General features: G+C 38.0%; 4 protein-coding genes across 4 annotated transcripts; 3 read left to right on the top strand and 1 right to left on the bottom strand.

Moving 5' to 3' along the window:
* Nucleotides 1-97: 97 nt before the first annotated feature.
* Nucleotides 98-2,751, top strand: LOC140744469 (ecdysone oxidase-like). The gene is made up of 3 exons (XM_073076072.1): nucleotides 98-361; nucleotides 670-803; nucleotides 876-2,751. The coding sequence occupies exons 1-3, from the start codon at nucleotides 229-231 to the stop codon at nucleotides 2,388-2,390; spliced, it is 1,782 nt and encodes a 593-aa protein (XP_072932173.1). The 5' UTR covers nucleotides 98-228; the 3' UTR covers nucleotides 2,391-2,751.
* Nucleotides 2,752-3,636: 885 nt separating this feature from the next.
* Nucleotides 3,637-6,665, top strand: LOC140744466 (ecdysone oxidase-like). Its single transcript, XM_073076068.1, has 3 exons — nucleotides 3,637-3,789; nucleotides 4,556-4,689; nucleotides 5,122-6,665. The coding sequence occupies exons 1-3, from the start codon at nucleotides 3,675-3,677 to the stop codon at nucleotides 6,658-6,660; spliced, it is 1,788 nt and encodes a 595-aa protein (XP_072932169.1). The 5' UTR covers nucleotides 3,637-3,674; the 3' UTR covers nucleotides 6,661-6,665.
* A 152-nt stretch (nucleotides 6,666-6,817) lies between these two features.
* Nucleotides 6,818-10,965, bottom strand: LOC140744468 (uncharacterized). Its single transcript, XM_073076071.1, has 4 exons — nucleotides 10,638-10,965; nucleotides 9,803-9,974; nucleotides 9,090-9,228; nucleotides 6,818-7,145 (listed from the first exon to the last, which is right to left on the bottom strand). The coding sequence occupies exons 1-4, from the start codon at nucleotides 10,874-10,876 to the stop codon at nucleotides 7,111-7,113; spliced, it is 585 nt and encodes a 194-aa protein (XP_072932172.1). The 5' UTR covers nucleotides 10,877-10,965; the 3' UTR covers nucleotides 6,818-7,110.
* Nucleotides 10,966-12,026: 1,061 nt separating this feature from the next.
* On the top strand, nucleotides 12,027-14,050 carry LOC140744467 (uncharacterized). Its single transcript, XM_073076070.1, has 5 exons — nucleotides 12,027-12,550; nucleotides 12,852-12,984; nucleotides 13,116-13,298; nucleotides 13,411-13,606; nucleotides 13,687-14,050. Exons 1-5 carry the CDS (start codon nucleotides 12,489-12,491, stop codon nucleotides 13,989-13,991), a joined length of 879 nt encoding a protein of 292 aa, XP_072932171.1. The 5' UTR covers nucleotides 12,027-12,488; the 3' UTR covers nucleotides 13,992-14,050.
* The last annotated feature ends 337 nt before the right edge of the window (nucleotides 14,051-14,387 follow it).

Here is a 14,387-nt window from a genome sequence, read left to right as displayed (position 1 = left end):
TAGCTTATGTTTCTCGTAGATAATGTAGCTTTCGAATGGTGAAAGAATGTTTAAAATAGGTCCAGTAGTTTCTGAGCCTATTCATTACAACCAAACAAAAAAACAAAGTTTTCCTCTTTATAATATTAGTGTAGACTAAAATGTTCAATGTCACTTAGCAATATTTACTAAATTGGTTTCTCAATGCTTCACGTAGCATAGTCTTCTATTCATATTTAAATTTACATAATGTTTGCAGATACAGTAATGGAAACAATAGATATAGTGTTGTCTTCTCTCAGCGTTCAGGGCGCCTTGAAGGTGATTGCGTTAACCTTGCGGCTTACGGCATATCTTTTCCCACAACAGGCTTACATTAAAGGTAATTAGAAATTTAAACAAATGTGTTAATGACCTAGTAAAAACAAATGTGTATATGACCTAGTATTAGTCAAAATTAATGTCAATAACAGTGTATAAAGGATGCGAAGATAGTCATCAGCTAGCCCTAAGATAGAATGTCTTGTAAGAATGAATTGAAATGAACGAATGAATTTGCCTTATCTACTCTTTAAAATAAATATTTTTATTGGTACTTACTTCGTAAAGTATTATTTTAAGTGCCCAATATTCATATTTAAGAAAAAATACCAGTTAGGTATTAGAGTGGTAAAACATCGTTTGTTTCAGATGGCTTTTCATACGACTTCATAGTGATCGGTGGAGGTTCTGCGGGTAGCGTGATCGCTAGCAGACTCTCGGAAATACCTCATTTTAATGTTCTTCTCATCGAAGCCGGTGACGATCCGACCACCGAAGTTATGGTATGAAGATTTTCATAAATTTGAGTTTGCTTTTTTGCAATCCTTGCTAAAATCAAGCCATTTTCTTTTCAGCTGCCGAGTTTGTACACTTACATACCACATTCTAGGCTCGATTGGAACTACACTTCGGAGAATGGCCACAAATGCTACAAAAAGGGCAGAATTCCATTAACCCGTGGCCGAGTATTGGGCGGTTCCAGTTCCGCGAATTATATGATGTACGTCCGAGGGAATCCTCACGACTTTCAAGGATGGGCAGACGCAGCCAATGATGACGGCTGGAACTGGGATCACGTCCTTCCGTATTTCATCAAGAGTGAACGTTTAGAAGATATAGAAGTGATGACATCGCCATACGCACGGTATCACGGTACAACAGGATATCTGGGGGTAACGAGACAACTCAGCGCGGTTTACGAGAAATACCTGGATAGTGTACGAGAACTTGGACATGACGTAGTATTGGACACTAATGGCTATATAACATTAGGATACACCCAACCAATGATGACGATAGCGGAAGGCGTTAGGCAAAACACCGCATACAGTTTCCTAACTCCAGTGAAGGATAGATGTAATTTGCATGTTGCTAAAAATACTCTTGTAACAAAAATTATTTTTGATCGCAATAAAAGGGCCATAGGTGTCGAGGTTCTCACCAATGACAATAAGAAGATAACACTAAAAGCAAATAAGGAAATCATATTATCAGCAGGCGCTGTAAATACCCCGCAACTTTTGATGTTGTCAGGAGTTGGACCTGAAAAACATTTGAGGGATTTGAACATTAAGAATATAATTGATTTACCCGTAGGACAAGGCTTACAGGATCATGTCCTAGTGCCTTTATTTCATCAGGTAGAACGATCTAACCAATCTGATGGACCGATGGACCCTCATACCTTTCCAAATCCTCTCGTCGCTGGTTATACGGCTCTCAACAGATCACAATCGCATCCGGATTACCAGACAATAACATTTTTCTTATCTCCTTATTCGAAGGGCGTTTTGCAGCTATTAGCTTTCCATTACAACTACTTAGATGCTATTAGTCAAGCAGCATACGACGCTGGTAAAGGTTGGAGAACAGTCATGTCAACGCTCGTTAATCTCCACCCGAAGTCCACAGGGGAAGTTTTGTTGCGAAGCACAAATCCCAGAGATCCGCCGATTATAAATCTAAATTACTTCTCCGATCCTTACGATTTAGAGAATATGATAAAGTTTATCGAAGACTACATTCCTATTGAAAAAACTACTTATTTTAGGAGTGTAAATGCGAAATTTGTAAACATAGTCGGCGATAAGTGCGATGGCTTTAAACACAGAAGTAAAGAGTATTGGAGATGTTATATTCTGTGTTTAGCGAACACGTTATACCACTATAGTTGTACGTGTTCTATAGGGAAGGTGGTGGACAGCCGTCTACGTGTGTTCGGTGCGCAGGGGTTAAGGGTAGCAGATGCTAGTGTGATGCCGCTTATTACAAGTGGGAATACAAATGCCCCTACTATCATGCTCGCTGAAAAGGCCGCTGATATTATTAAATCAGATTATGGTGTACTGGAGAATAAGCACGTAGACTAAGTATAAACAAATTGTACTATTCATTAATTGCTAAAAATGCTTAGACAATTCAAAGTACTGCACTGAAAACAAACAATAAATATTAATTTATCAAATCTGTTTTCTTTGTAGCTACCTCGTAAAATTCAGTGCAAACTATTTGTAATAAAATAACATTTTCAGTGTTTTTTTTGAATCGAACCGAAATTTTAAGCATTTTGTAGGGACACAAGCGATTCTACGAATCAAGTGCAATGTGCATGGTTAGCAATGGCGATCGTATGCGCTTGGTTCGTGGGAACGTTGTGTTACTAGTCTGCTCCCCGCCCCCGAAACAAATACCTGTGTCTTGGGTGGCTAAATAAATGTGATCAAAATTCAACATCTTTAATTTAAATTCAACTAAGTACTCCTAATTTCAATATATATTGGCCTACAATTTCATAGAAGATAGAATTCATAGAAATCAAAACGAATAAAATGTTCTATCATTGTATTAAATACAAGTAACTATTGAGTTACAATAACAATATGTAATACGAACTGTAATAATTGAGCTCGCTTTGACGGAGGCACTGCCGTGCCTCCAGATGTAGGTACTTATTGTTTTTAATCTTTAATAGGCAATGTGTTTAAACGGCTTGCATAAAAGTGGCTTTGCTGTCGATACGATATGCCAATATGAACAGGTGTTCGTTTGAGCTGCAATTGTCCTTGATTATTCTTATTACAAATGTTTTGTTACTTGTTTTTATATCATAAAACTATAACAATAAAATGGATAAGTGCAACTGTTTATTTATTTCGTGTTGAGCCTAAAATTTATGTGTTTATATTTTAAGGAGGGAAATTAGTTCTTTGGGTCAATTATAAGGTAACAGATATTTCAACAATTAAAAAATAATTTTGGTTATATCCTAAGAAAGGTGGTACCTTAATGGTTCGACTCCAGAGGCACCACCGCCATTAACAGCAGGGCTAAGCGCTGGTGTGTGCTGGTTTGAAGGATGTGGTAAGGAGGCATACTTTTCCGAGGCGCTCCAGCTTAGACCTCAGGTAGCAATATCTAATCCTATCTGGGTTTGAGTACAGATGTCCATGGCCGGCAGTAGCCATTTACCATCAGGTGGACTGCATGCTCGTCTGCTACTATATTATAAAAGGTAATTTAGTCTATATTATATAACAAAAAAATAGCTTGAGAAACCATGAGGCGTTGCGAGTTAAGACTTTATTATACTCATGTAGATATTTATGGCAATAAGTACAAAATGCCTGTTTGCAATACTGCAGAAGATAATTATAATGGATGCAGACGTGGCTGTGTTGGGTGCTCTCAGCATTCAGGCAACTTTAAGGTTATTTAGCTTGACGCTGCAGTTGTTTGCCAACTTATTCCCCAAGCAGGCTCATGTTAAAGGTAAGTTATTGGTATTTTTTACAAAATTCTGCATGCAGTCTTTACAGGGGGATTGCCGTTAATGGACATTTGTAACAAGCTCCAAATAAAACAGGGTTTATTCTGGAGTCATGGGAATTAAATGGTAGGTTTAGATTACTTTGGGTTCCAATTTAGTATCTCGGTTATATATTAAAATTTTAAATATTTGAAGGTAGCAAACTGGTTGTGGTTCGACTCCGAAGGCACCAGCGTCACACCTTCTTCATAACACTATTGTTTAGTGCTGCTGTGTTCCGCTTTAAATAGTGTGGTAGGGGAGACATATATCCGAGACGTTCTATGTCCTTAGGGGACACATATGGCAAACCTCAAATAGGAATCTAACCTTATGTGGGGTTGTTCCAACCTTATCTGCGGTCGTTTATAGATGTCCATGGGCGGGAGTAGCCACTTACCATAAGGTGGTCAGCTCGTTACTACTACCTACCTTTTTTTAGTGGGAAAACCCGTCATCGGTTCCTCTCAGTCGCAAGGGCAGCTGAGAGGATATGCCGGACTCCTACCGGCTACAACCCTATGGTGTTTCTTTGTACTCCCTTTCGGGACCACGCCTACGCTAGTAGCACTCTTCCGCAGTCCCGACGGCACTTGCCCGCGTCCGGGCTCATCTCGGTATGGAGCTGAAGCTACTCTATCCCGTCATCTTCGAACACCGGGAACACCGAACTACCTACCTACCTCAACTACCACCAATGAAATAGATACAAAGATTTTTAATTCCCAGATGGTTTCTGTTATGACTTCATCATCGTGGGCGGAGGGTCCGCAGGCTGTGTTCTCGCCAGACGGCTCTCCGATGTAGAGCACTTTAATGTGCTCTTAATAGAGGCTGGAGATGACCCCACCTTGTCAGTTATGGTAATAATTTATACTAATTTAGTTATAATAAGTTTCGACATCGCTTGTTATGATAATGTTTACCAAATGGTGGATATAAGACAATAAAAATATATTAAGAAGACTTTATTGTAAGAACAATTCGACACTGCAGATATAAACGAATATGTCGTTTACTTGATGATCTGATGATGACAATTGGTCCCCCCCCCCCCGAACATCTATAATATATACCATATTCGTTTTCTAATGTTACAAATATTTAAATATGTTGTTACTTTCTCTGTCTTTCTGTCTATCCACATTCTCAAGTCTCACCATCCAAGTCGACTGGTAGAGAATGTCACAAAGGATTAAATTTTTCCTTTTTTTTTTACAATAAAGTGACGACGAAATTCACGAAATTTGTAAAATAATTATTAAACAAATAAAGTGACAAACTATATGTTTTAGATACCAGGTTTAATGTTCTACGCGCAATACACGGAATTCGATTGGAACTACACCTCAGTGAACGATAAGCATGCGTGGCAGTGCTACCGGGACGGCGTGGCGCGCCTGGCGCGGGGCTACGGGCTCGGGGGCTCCAGCGGACTCAACTTCATGATATACATCCGCGGACACCACGACGACTACCAACAGTGGGCCGAAGCTACTAACGACTCCACTTGGGACTGGGAACACGTCCTCCCGTACTTCTTAAAGAGTGAACGCATGGAAGATCAAGATATACTGAACTCGCCCAACGGAATCTTCCATAACACCGACGGCGAGCTGCGTGTCTCCACGGAACCCCATAACGAAAACACGAAATACTTCTCAGCTCTAAACGACATTGGATACCAGACTGTATTGGATAACAACGGCTACGACACCCTAGGTTTCAGCTTCCCGTCCCTCACCTTAGCGGAGGGCAAGAGGCAGAGCTCGTGCTACGCATTCGTATCCCCCGTTAAACATAGACGAAATTTGCACGTCTTAAAGAACACACGGGTGACTAGAATTATTTTTAACAAAAACGTAGCTGTGGGAGTGGAATTCCTGACATCGAATAACAAAAGGATGACGGTGACGGCAAGTCGGGAAGTCATCGTGTCGGCGGGAGCCATAAACAGCCCTCAGCTGCTAATGTTATCGGGAATCGGTCCCAGGGAGCATTTACAGTCCTTTAACATTACAACAATATCTGATCTACCCGTAGGACATAATTTACAAGATCACATCGGTGTCTTCGTGCCTTACCAAACAAGTAATATATCCGCAATACCCCTGAATCCTTTTGAGTATCCAATCAAATGTATAAATGGCTTCTTCACTTTAAACAAGACGCAGACCCGTCCCGATTGTCAAGTCCTACTCATAATATCGAACGATCCCAGCAGCATTATGATGTTATCTGCGTTTAGTATTCGTTACGAAAATGATATCAGTCAAAGACTATTCGAGGCTAACAAGCAGAGGGAAGTCGCCCTCGCGTACATAATGAACCTACATCCGAAGTCCCGCGGCCGGATTCTGTTGCGCAGCGCCAATCCGTTTGATCCGGTAGAAATACACACCGAAGCGTTATCCGATGAGGCGGATATAAATAATACGGTCAATTTCATTAAAGATTTTATCCGTATAGAAAACAGCACTTATTTCAAGAGCGTCAACGCGCAACGAATCGATCTAGCTGGTGAAAGGTGTAAGAGTTTCGTTGCTGGAAGCGACGAGTACTGGCGTTGCTACGTCCTGTGCCTGATGGCGACGGTATACCACTACTCGGGCACGTGTGCGATGGGGTCGGTGGTGGACGGGCGGCTGCGGGTGCGGGGGGTGCGGGGGTTGAGGGTGGTGGACGCCAGCGTGTTCCCCAGCATCCCCGGCGGCAACACCAACGCCCCCACCATCATGGTCGCGGAGAAAGCCGCCGACATGATCAAGAATGACCATTATGAACCAACACGAGAATACTGTCCCTATTTTGTGATTAAACCGTTTTGCTTTTGAGACGATTTTCATTATTTTCTTTATTTTCGTATTAATAAAAGTACCAATCGGATTTTTTTTTTTGTAAAAACGTAATTATATAGGTATTATGATTTTTTAATAATATATTTTGGGAATCAAGTAGTTCAAAAATACATATAATGAAAAACAATAGACATAAAAAGCAAAGTACAAAAATATTTATTTATTACTCATGCCTTAAAATAATAGTATTGTACTTAAAAACAATAATTGGATAACTATGGTTAATTAATCAATTCACAACTGAATATATGTATATTTATTAGATTTTTAAGTAGATTAAACTTAACGACTTATCCGCGTCAAATTGCTAGTCCACACTGAATAAAGAAATGAATCGCATCGCCATAGCAAATTGTATGACTACACCTGCTTCGAACAACTTCAGAGCGGACTAGCAGTTTGGCGCGAACTATATCTAAGTCCTTTTCAGTCATCAAGGCAGATGGTTTCTACATCAGAATCTGAAATAAAAAAACGTTCAGTTTTTGAATATACAATTACAATATAATATTTATTCAATTTTGAACTGTTGTCTATATAGCTCTTAGCAGTAGGAACTATAGTCTGATTCATAATTAGGTGTCCAAAATGTCAACAAAAGTGTTGACCTATCAAGAAAATCAGTTTCAAATGGTAGTTCCTTTTTTTTGACAATATTAAATTAATACAACAATAATAAAATAATAATCTAAATAAATTAAGATCAATTCACATTTTCTAATATTTATATTACATCAATTTCGTTCCATACAGTAATAATAATAAAAATAAGATTTATGGTAGAAAATTAAAAAGTGATAATGGTAACACAATCGGAACCCAAAACATTTCTTGTGCCGTCATTTTTAACTTTCGTAGCTGATGTTATTCATTTTCGTGATTGTAATCGAACTCAAATGTATTATCGTTTTCATAGCGCGTTTGTTAAACTGTGAATAATTGTAAAGTTTTCGTTTTTTGTTGAGTTTATTAAAGTTTTTATTTCTTGTTAATTTTGACAGTGACATTTGTTTGTTTACATTTTTGACACCTAATTATGAATCAGACTATAGTATTAACGGCTCAAACTATAATATTTAATGACATATGTTATATAAGTTTTTTTTTTATAATATAGTACTAGCATGCAATACATCTGATGGGAAGTAGTCATTGTCGCCTATAGGCTACCTTATCAGAGTCCGTGCTTTAGTCGGCCACATTTTTATCCTGAACGGAATTCTAACGCCTTGATAAAATATGTTTCTTTTATCACCCTTCAAAGAACAGCAGCGCTTAACAATCTGTTATTAGACAGAAATAGGCGTGATGCCTCCGTAGTCGAACCACAAAGGATATCTCCTTAAATTCCCCTTGGATGGGTGACTATGTCCGACAATTTGTAACCGACTTCAAAAATGGGCGTTCTGTATTCGACCGTTATGTATGTATTTATATATGAATGTAAGTTTGTACGTCCGCGATTGTCTCGAAAGCTAGTGATCCAATTTGGATGGGTTTTGATTATTTGAAAGCTTATTTTTCAAGAAAGGTTTGAGTATACAGGGTGAATTTTTCAAATAGGCCTTCAGGGCAAAATTCGAAACTATAAGGATTAGCGAAAAATACTAAAAGGAGTTACGAGGCCGATTTTGATAAAAACTAAAACTGCATAATTCGTTTTTTGAAATATCTCTTTCTTTAGCCGAGAATCGAACGAGTTCATTTTGAAAATAAAAATACACCCTCTATTTTTCCACTATCTGATAGTGTTGCTTATAAGGATCAAATTCTGGGCAGTAATGATAAATGACAAACTAAAGGAAAAGCCTCAATTTTAAGAAAATACATACTTCTTCATATAAATTTGGCAGTTAAGTTCCCGCCATTCATTAATTTAAACATATCGCATATTAACATTTTTATAGCCTATTATTTCAAATCATTCGAAAGCAGACATTTCGTTCTCCAAAAAATTATATTTTTATGTCCCACTTAGTTTAGATTATTTTAGGACCATTCTAATAGATTTTCAACTTGCGGAGTTTTGTTTAATGCAGATATAAAGTTGACAATTTAAGAGAATGACTTTTTCGACTCAAAACCGAGAGATTACTAAATAAAGAGATATAGAAAATCATATTTTACTTTGAAACGCAGTTGTTAACAACAAACAATAAGGATTTACTAATTAATCATAATTCAAAAACGGCGGGAATTTAGTTGATTTACCATTAAATTCTTCGATGTTAGGACCATGTCATACGGCTTCGTAAGAAAAAGTATGAGGATGGCAAGAATTATAATGTATAATACATATATATTAATACATATTAAACATATGTCATATGTTATGTATAATCCTTAAAATCCTCAATACACACTTAGCGGTAGACTATGGCCTATATGGGTTGATGATGACTCACCGGCGTCCATTCGGTCGCTCTCCTGCTCCGTGATGTCGTCTTCCCGGGTGTCATCCTCCTCGTCGCCCGCGTCGTCCTCGGCCGAGCTCGTCGCGATGCCCTCCGCGAGGCTCTCCGTCACGTACTGTTTGTAGTTCAGCTGTGGACAATTTTATCAAAGTAAACGACCACCTTCTATTCAATGAAATTTGCTGGGAGGCAAAAAATATGATAAAAAGTGAGATGTTAAAAAAATATAGTCAAAATAATTTTGTAAGAAAATATAAAAAAACTTTGACCGCGACAGCAACTACACTTAGTAGGTACGAATCAGCCAGGGGTCATAAATACCAAAAAAAACATCAAAATCGGCCAAGCCATTTAGGAGGTGATAAATACGAATGCAAACCAAATATGCACAAACACACTCATAAGGAATGAAGTAACAATCCGATTACATGTTAGATCATTTCGCTTTTTATCTTGACGTATTAGCAAACGAGCATGCAGTCCACCAGATATTAAGAGACCAGTGCTGCCTATAAACATCTGTAACCAACAATACATAGAACAGAGGTTCCACCTGCAGTCGGTTATAAATGCATCCTTTTCCACGCACCACATTCCAAAACGCAAGATCTGCTTCGCATAGGAAATATGTGTAGCGGTGATACCCTGTCAAAATATACTAGTTTTATCATCTTTTAAAAGTGAAATTTTAAAAAATACTCTACCTTTCCATTCGCATCCAGTGAGCACACAAAGTTTCGGAACTTTGCCGCCTCCTTCACGGGCATAAGCTTCACGAAATCTTTGCTACCGTGTTGCTGCGAGTTCAAGTAAGCGCCGAGCTTCTTCAGAACCACGATGAACTGGTTCCCCAGTAACTTGATGAGGTTCTCCAGCCTGTTTTATTAGAATATTATGTGAGTTCTACATAGTGCTGCAGTTTCTCGTATTATTATTATAATTAGAATAGTTTTAATTGGAAAACTTTATGAATAGTTTGATAACATTTGACACGGGTTAAGCTTATAGGTCAGGACCTTTACATTGCTATAATTAGCATTTTACACTTTAGGTATTTTTCATATGTGAAAAGCTCTTTGTTCCGCAGTTGAAAAATATGAAGCTGATAGTAATTGATAGTGTCGTCTGTATTAAAAATAACGTTAATAATAACATTGTGTGAAGGTGCAGCAAAACGATACTATTATACGATTATTTCGGTGTAGATAGATGCAAGCGCGTCTGCGTCTGTTTCTAGGTACGTGTGTGCACATCCACATCCTTGTGTATTTGTGTGTGAGCACACGTACACACAATAGTTGTATTTGGTTCGTATGGTTCGTGCGGCGTGCGGCGGCGGCGGCAGCGGTGAGCAAACTGTGTTAACTTTGGTGCATGTGTGTGTATGACTGCATGCGTGTATGACCTGGCTCTAGCAGCGAGCGGCAACGAGCAAACTGCTTAAACTTTGGTGCGTGCGTGTGTGTGTTAGTGTGTGTGCGTGTGTGTATGTGCGTGTGTATGTGTGTGTGTGTGTGCGTATGTGTGCGTGTGTGTGACCTGGGTCGTGCGGCGTGCGGCGGCGGCGGCAGCGCGGCGGCGGCGGCGAGCAATGCGGCGGCGTGGCGCAGCGGCGGCGCGGCGGCGGCGCGCAGCGAGCACAGCGCGCGGGCCCGCCGGGCCGCCGCGCTCAGCTGCAGCACGCCCGCCTCGTATGCCAGGTACAGCTCTGCAGGCAGGGATATCGTTTGTATGTGTAACCTTTCTGTGCATGTAGCAGGGGCGCCATTGGCTATCATAATACGTGTACGTTTCAAAATTACGTAAGTGTTTTTTTTACAATTGTACTTATCAATATTTTACATATTAAAACGGATATGTAATAATTACACATAACATAACTTTCAGTTTTTAATTTTATTAAATTCACGTCATAATTAATAAAATCTCCTTACCTGAGGAAATTAGAAAATCACTTATGCCTGTTGACCAAAGCTGTTTAAAAAAACCGCAACATGCAAAGAAAAATATGTCGTACTAAATAAATCTTGAATGTGTCAAATTTAGGCCATATCAGATAAAATACTACTATACTATACATTAACATTCACAGACATAGTTTGTGGCGCACCACCAACTTTATTACGGCAGATAAAAATCATTAATATGTATATTTTTTTCATAATATTTCCTTTAGTCTACTACTAGCTGTTTAAATAAATGAATTGTTTTTTTTAATAAAAACGATCAACTAACCTTTTTCCTTTTTCAATGCATTCCATGAGCAGCAATATCATACATCAAACATTAATTTTCGAAAAAAGTAAGCCGTAAGTAATGATCATAACATGGATCATATTAATCCATAAGTAACTAAATCTTCCATGTTTTTCAAACATTGTCGTCAATGTATGAAAAAATATATGTTTTCTTCAAAATTTGGCTTTCCCTTTAGTTTGTCACATAACAATGCTTCACAGAAATCCCATCCTTAGAGTATGCGCTAAGCTGCTAGTTTGTTTCGAATATAGAAATGAGTGAGTCGCGTCGTAATAACAAATTGTAGATTTTAGCGGGACAAAGACAGTGCGGTGTCCCCCCGGCACCCGCCCGCTGTCCGTTCTCACCCGTAGGTACATACATAGCTGCGTTAGTGTGGCCTTACGTTACGGAGTATATGCTAACTAAACCTGCGCGCAACAACTTCAGAACGGACTAGAAGTTTTGCGCGGACTATAACTGCGTCGATATTCGACAGACTGTCGTCAGTGGGGTACTCTGGCATGTCGGCGAGGTTGCGCGCACGCAATACGACGTGTCGCGCGCGACTAATCCATAACTAGTATGAGCTAATCCATAACTAATAAATTCTTCCATGATTTTTATACATTGTCATAAATGCATGAAAGAAATGTTTTTTTTTTCAAAGTTTAGTTACCAGCGTCGATCCAGCGGGCCTAGACAAAATACAACCGTTTCGTTTTCCGCACACGCTACGGAATACGCGTTAACGTCTCACGCTAACGCTAAATCGGTAGACAATGTTATAACCAAACGCCAAACGTTCATTCCGCAGCGTCGTAATGCAAACTCCAGTTTGTCTATGGAATTTAGGCGTGACAGAAAGAAAAAAAAAACGTCAAGTCAATGTCAAACGAAGAGTGGCGGTCATATTAGACGATTTCAAATTGTTGTGCGAGTGTTTACAGTGTTTATTTCGAGCTTTATAGTATAAATGTATATTTAATTATTATTTCACGTATATGTACTTATTGTTTACGACGCAGACATAACTATCTATTTGGAATTAAGTGTTATGTTGTTGACCGAAGAGAACATACTAAAATATTTATGAATTGCGAACGAAGAAGTTTTAATCTTTGTAAACTATTCAAATTATTATTTTAGAAGATGGAAAGTCGACTTCGAGCTAGTCGTGAACAATTTTTAATAATGATAGATTTTATGGAAACGTAAGTACAAAATTCATAATTGTTTAATACATAACTAGGAACGAAAGTTGAGATTTGTTTCAAGTGCAGCTCTTATCGCTGGTATTTCTTAAGTGGTTTCTTAGGAATGTTTACTTTTCTTGGTAAGCAATAACGCTTCTTTTGCTTACTGACTAAGGTAGAAATTGAATAAATAGAATACTAATACCCTTTTCAATGGGCATTTCATGAACTCATTCATTATAATAAACAAATTGTAGCAGGTAACTTTTTTTTGATTCTTTAGACAGCTAATAAATAATGCATATTATTATTTTTCTAGAAATGGTGATCTTTCTAGACCGCAACCTGGAGCTCAAGGGCGGCAGCGAATGGAAACCCAGTGGAATGAGCTCACCGAACTTTTAAATTCTACTGGGGCTGGCGTTCAAAAACAGGCAGACAAATGGAAAAGGGTAAAATAGAGATTATCAATACATATACTATTTAATATTCTTATCTAGAATATAAATATGTCCAACAAACAAAATAATGTTTTTTGTTTAACATTCATGTGAAATTTTAGTTATATTTTCACTTGTTTCAGGTGTGGTCTGATTGGAAGACAAAGACAAAAAGAAAGGCGTCTTTGATGAATAGAGATACAAACAGTACTGGCGGAGGACCCAGCACAATTAAAGCCCTTACTCCCCTGGAAGAAAGGGTTTTAAGAATAATGGGTCTACAATCAGTCACTGGACATCAGGAAGTACAGGAAGCAGGTTTTGAAGTTAGTATTTTATATACCTTTGCAGATTTGTAGTTATCATGTCTACAACACACTATTATATTAATCCTTATTTAACTGCAACAATTGTCTTATTATATCATTCATTCTAAAGTCCACAGAACCTGCCTCAGATCACATGCTGTCCTCCACTCAGCCACAACCTGCCGAGGAAGTGATAGAGGTACTAGCAAGCGCTACACCAGTCTTGGAACTATGTCGCAATCCTGAGCCATGCAATATGGAGTTGTTGAATGTAGCTTCAACAAGTCAGGGTGTGTGTGACTTATCTAACACTGAAAGGCAAAGAGGTATATATTTTTTTAATTGTTAATGCTTTGTATTATAGTGCAATTTAAATTTTATACCAAATAAATATTTTTCATTTTAGAAGTCGTATCACCACGGGTTCCATGTACTCCACGTCGTCGACGTATATTTGGACAGCGCAGAAGGCACCATCAGACTCCATTTGAACAAGCTGCTGACCGTTTTTCCCAGATAGAAGAGGGCAGATTACGGTTAGAAGAAAAAAGAGTTCAAATGGAGCATGACAGGGAGTTGGAACGGTTAAGGGTGGAGTCTCAAAGAATTTTAGTGGAGCAACAAAGAAATGAAATTTTAGAGAGAATTGTTGTTCTAGGTACTAACATATTGGAAATATTATCACAGTCACAGCGAATAGATGATGTTTAAATAATTGCAATGTGTAATGAGGTATCACATGAATTCTTTCAATTTTCATGTCTTTGTTGCTCCACTAATTCTTGTAACACCAAAAGGTGTTATTTAATTTTCCATTTTATTCACAAAATATGCTTTATAATCTATTTCTTATTTTAAATTGAGGTACTATTTTATTCTCTTTTAGAGAGACAATTGTTTTTCTTGTCTTTAAATAAAGTACAATTTTATTGTTGTTATTTCCAATGTTAATTTTAATTTTAATTTAATTATTGTTTTTATCAAATGTCCATTTCTTTCTTTTTATTTCTTGGTTGGAACCAAAGTATAATTTTATTTTTGTTTTAATAATAAAGGATGAGATGCGAGATATAAGACTAATTAATAAATTTGATTAATTTCATTATC

The sequence above is a fragment of the Epargyreus clarus genome, unplaced genomic scaffold, assembly GCF_041222505.1.
Source record: "Epargyreus clarus isolate Ecla_fem2 unplaced genomic scaffold, WU_Ecla_fem_2.2 ptg000008l, whole genome shotgun sequence".
In the NCBI taxonomy this organism is placed as follows: Eukaryota; Metazoa; Arthropoda; class Insecta; order Lepidoptera; family Hesperiidae; genus Epargyreus; species Epargyreus clarus.
The sequence above is the reverse complement of the archived record's forward strand: the minus strand, read 5'-3'. Positions and strand labels throughout refer to the sequence as shown.

What these genes read in the sequence shown, in the direction of transcription:
- LOC140744468 (XM_073076071.1), bottom strand. Translation starts at nt 10,876, where the DNA reads ATGATAGCCAATGGCGCCCCTGCTACATGCACAGAAAGGTTACACATA. An exon ending in CCGCACGCCGCACGACCCAG is followed by an intron (nt 9,975 to 10,637) that starts GTCACACACACG and finishes CTAATAAAACAG; the next exon opens with GCTGGAGAACCTCATCAAGT. An exon ending in CACTGGATGCGAATGGAAAG is followed by an intron (nt 9,229 to 9,802) that starts GTAGAGTATTTT and finishes AATTGTCCACAG; the next exon opens with CTGAACTACAAACAGTACGT.
- LOC140744466 (XM_073076068.1), top strand. Translation starts at nt 3,675, where the DNA reads ATGGATGCAGACGTGGCTGTGTTGGGTGCTCTCAGCATTCAGGCAACT. An exon ending in CAAGCAGGCTCATGTTAAAG is followed by an intron (nt 3,790 to 4,555) that starts GTAAGTTATTGG and finishes TTTAATTCCCAG; the next exon opens with ATGGTTTCTGTTATGACTTC. An exon ending in ACCCCACCTTGTCAGTTATG is followed by an intron (nt 4,690 to 5,121) that starts GTAATAATTTAT and finishes TATATGTTTTAG; the next exon opens with ATACCAGGTTTAATGTTCTA.
- LOC140744469 (XM_073076072.1), top strand. Translation starts at nt 229, where the DNA reads ATGTTTGCAGATACAGTAATGGAAACAATAGATATAGTGTTGTCTTCT. An exon ending in ACAACAGGCTTACATTAAAG is followed by an intron (nt 362 to 669) that starts GTAATTAGAAAT and finishes CGTTTGTTTCAG; the next exon opens with ATGGCTTTTCATACGACTTC. An exon ending in ATCCGACCACCGAAGTTATG is followed by an intron (nt 804 to 875) that starts GTATGAAGATTT and finishes TTTTCTTTTCAG; the next exon opens with CTGCCGAGTTTGTACACTTA.
- LOC140744467 (XM_073076070.1), top strand. Translation starts at nt 12,489, where the DNA reads ATGGAAAGTCGACTTCGAGCTAGTCGTGAACAATTTTTAATAATGATA. An exon ending in ATGATAGATTTTATGGAAAC is followed by an intron (nt 12,551 to 12,851) that starts GTAAGTACAAAA and finishes TTATTTTTCTAG; the next exon opens with AAATGGTGATCTTTCTAGAC. An exon ending in TAACACTGAAAGGCAAAGAG is followed by an intron (nt 13,607 to 13,686) that starts GTATATATTTTT and finishes TTTTCATTTTAG; the next exon opens with AAGTCGTATCACCACGGGTT.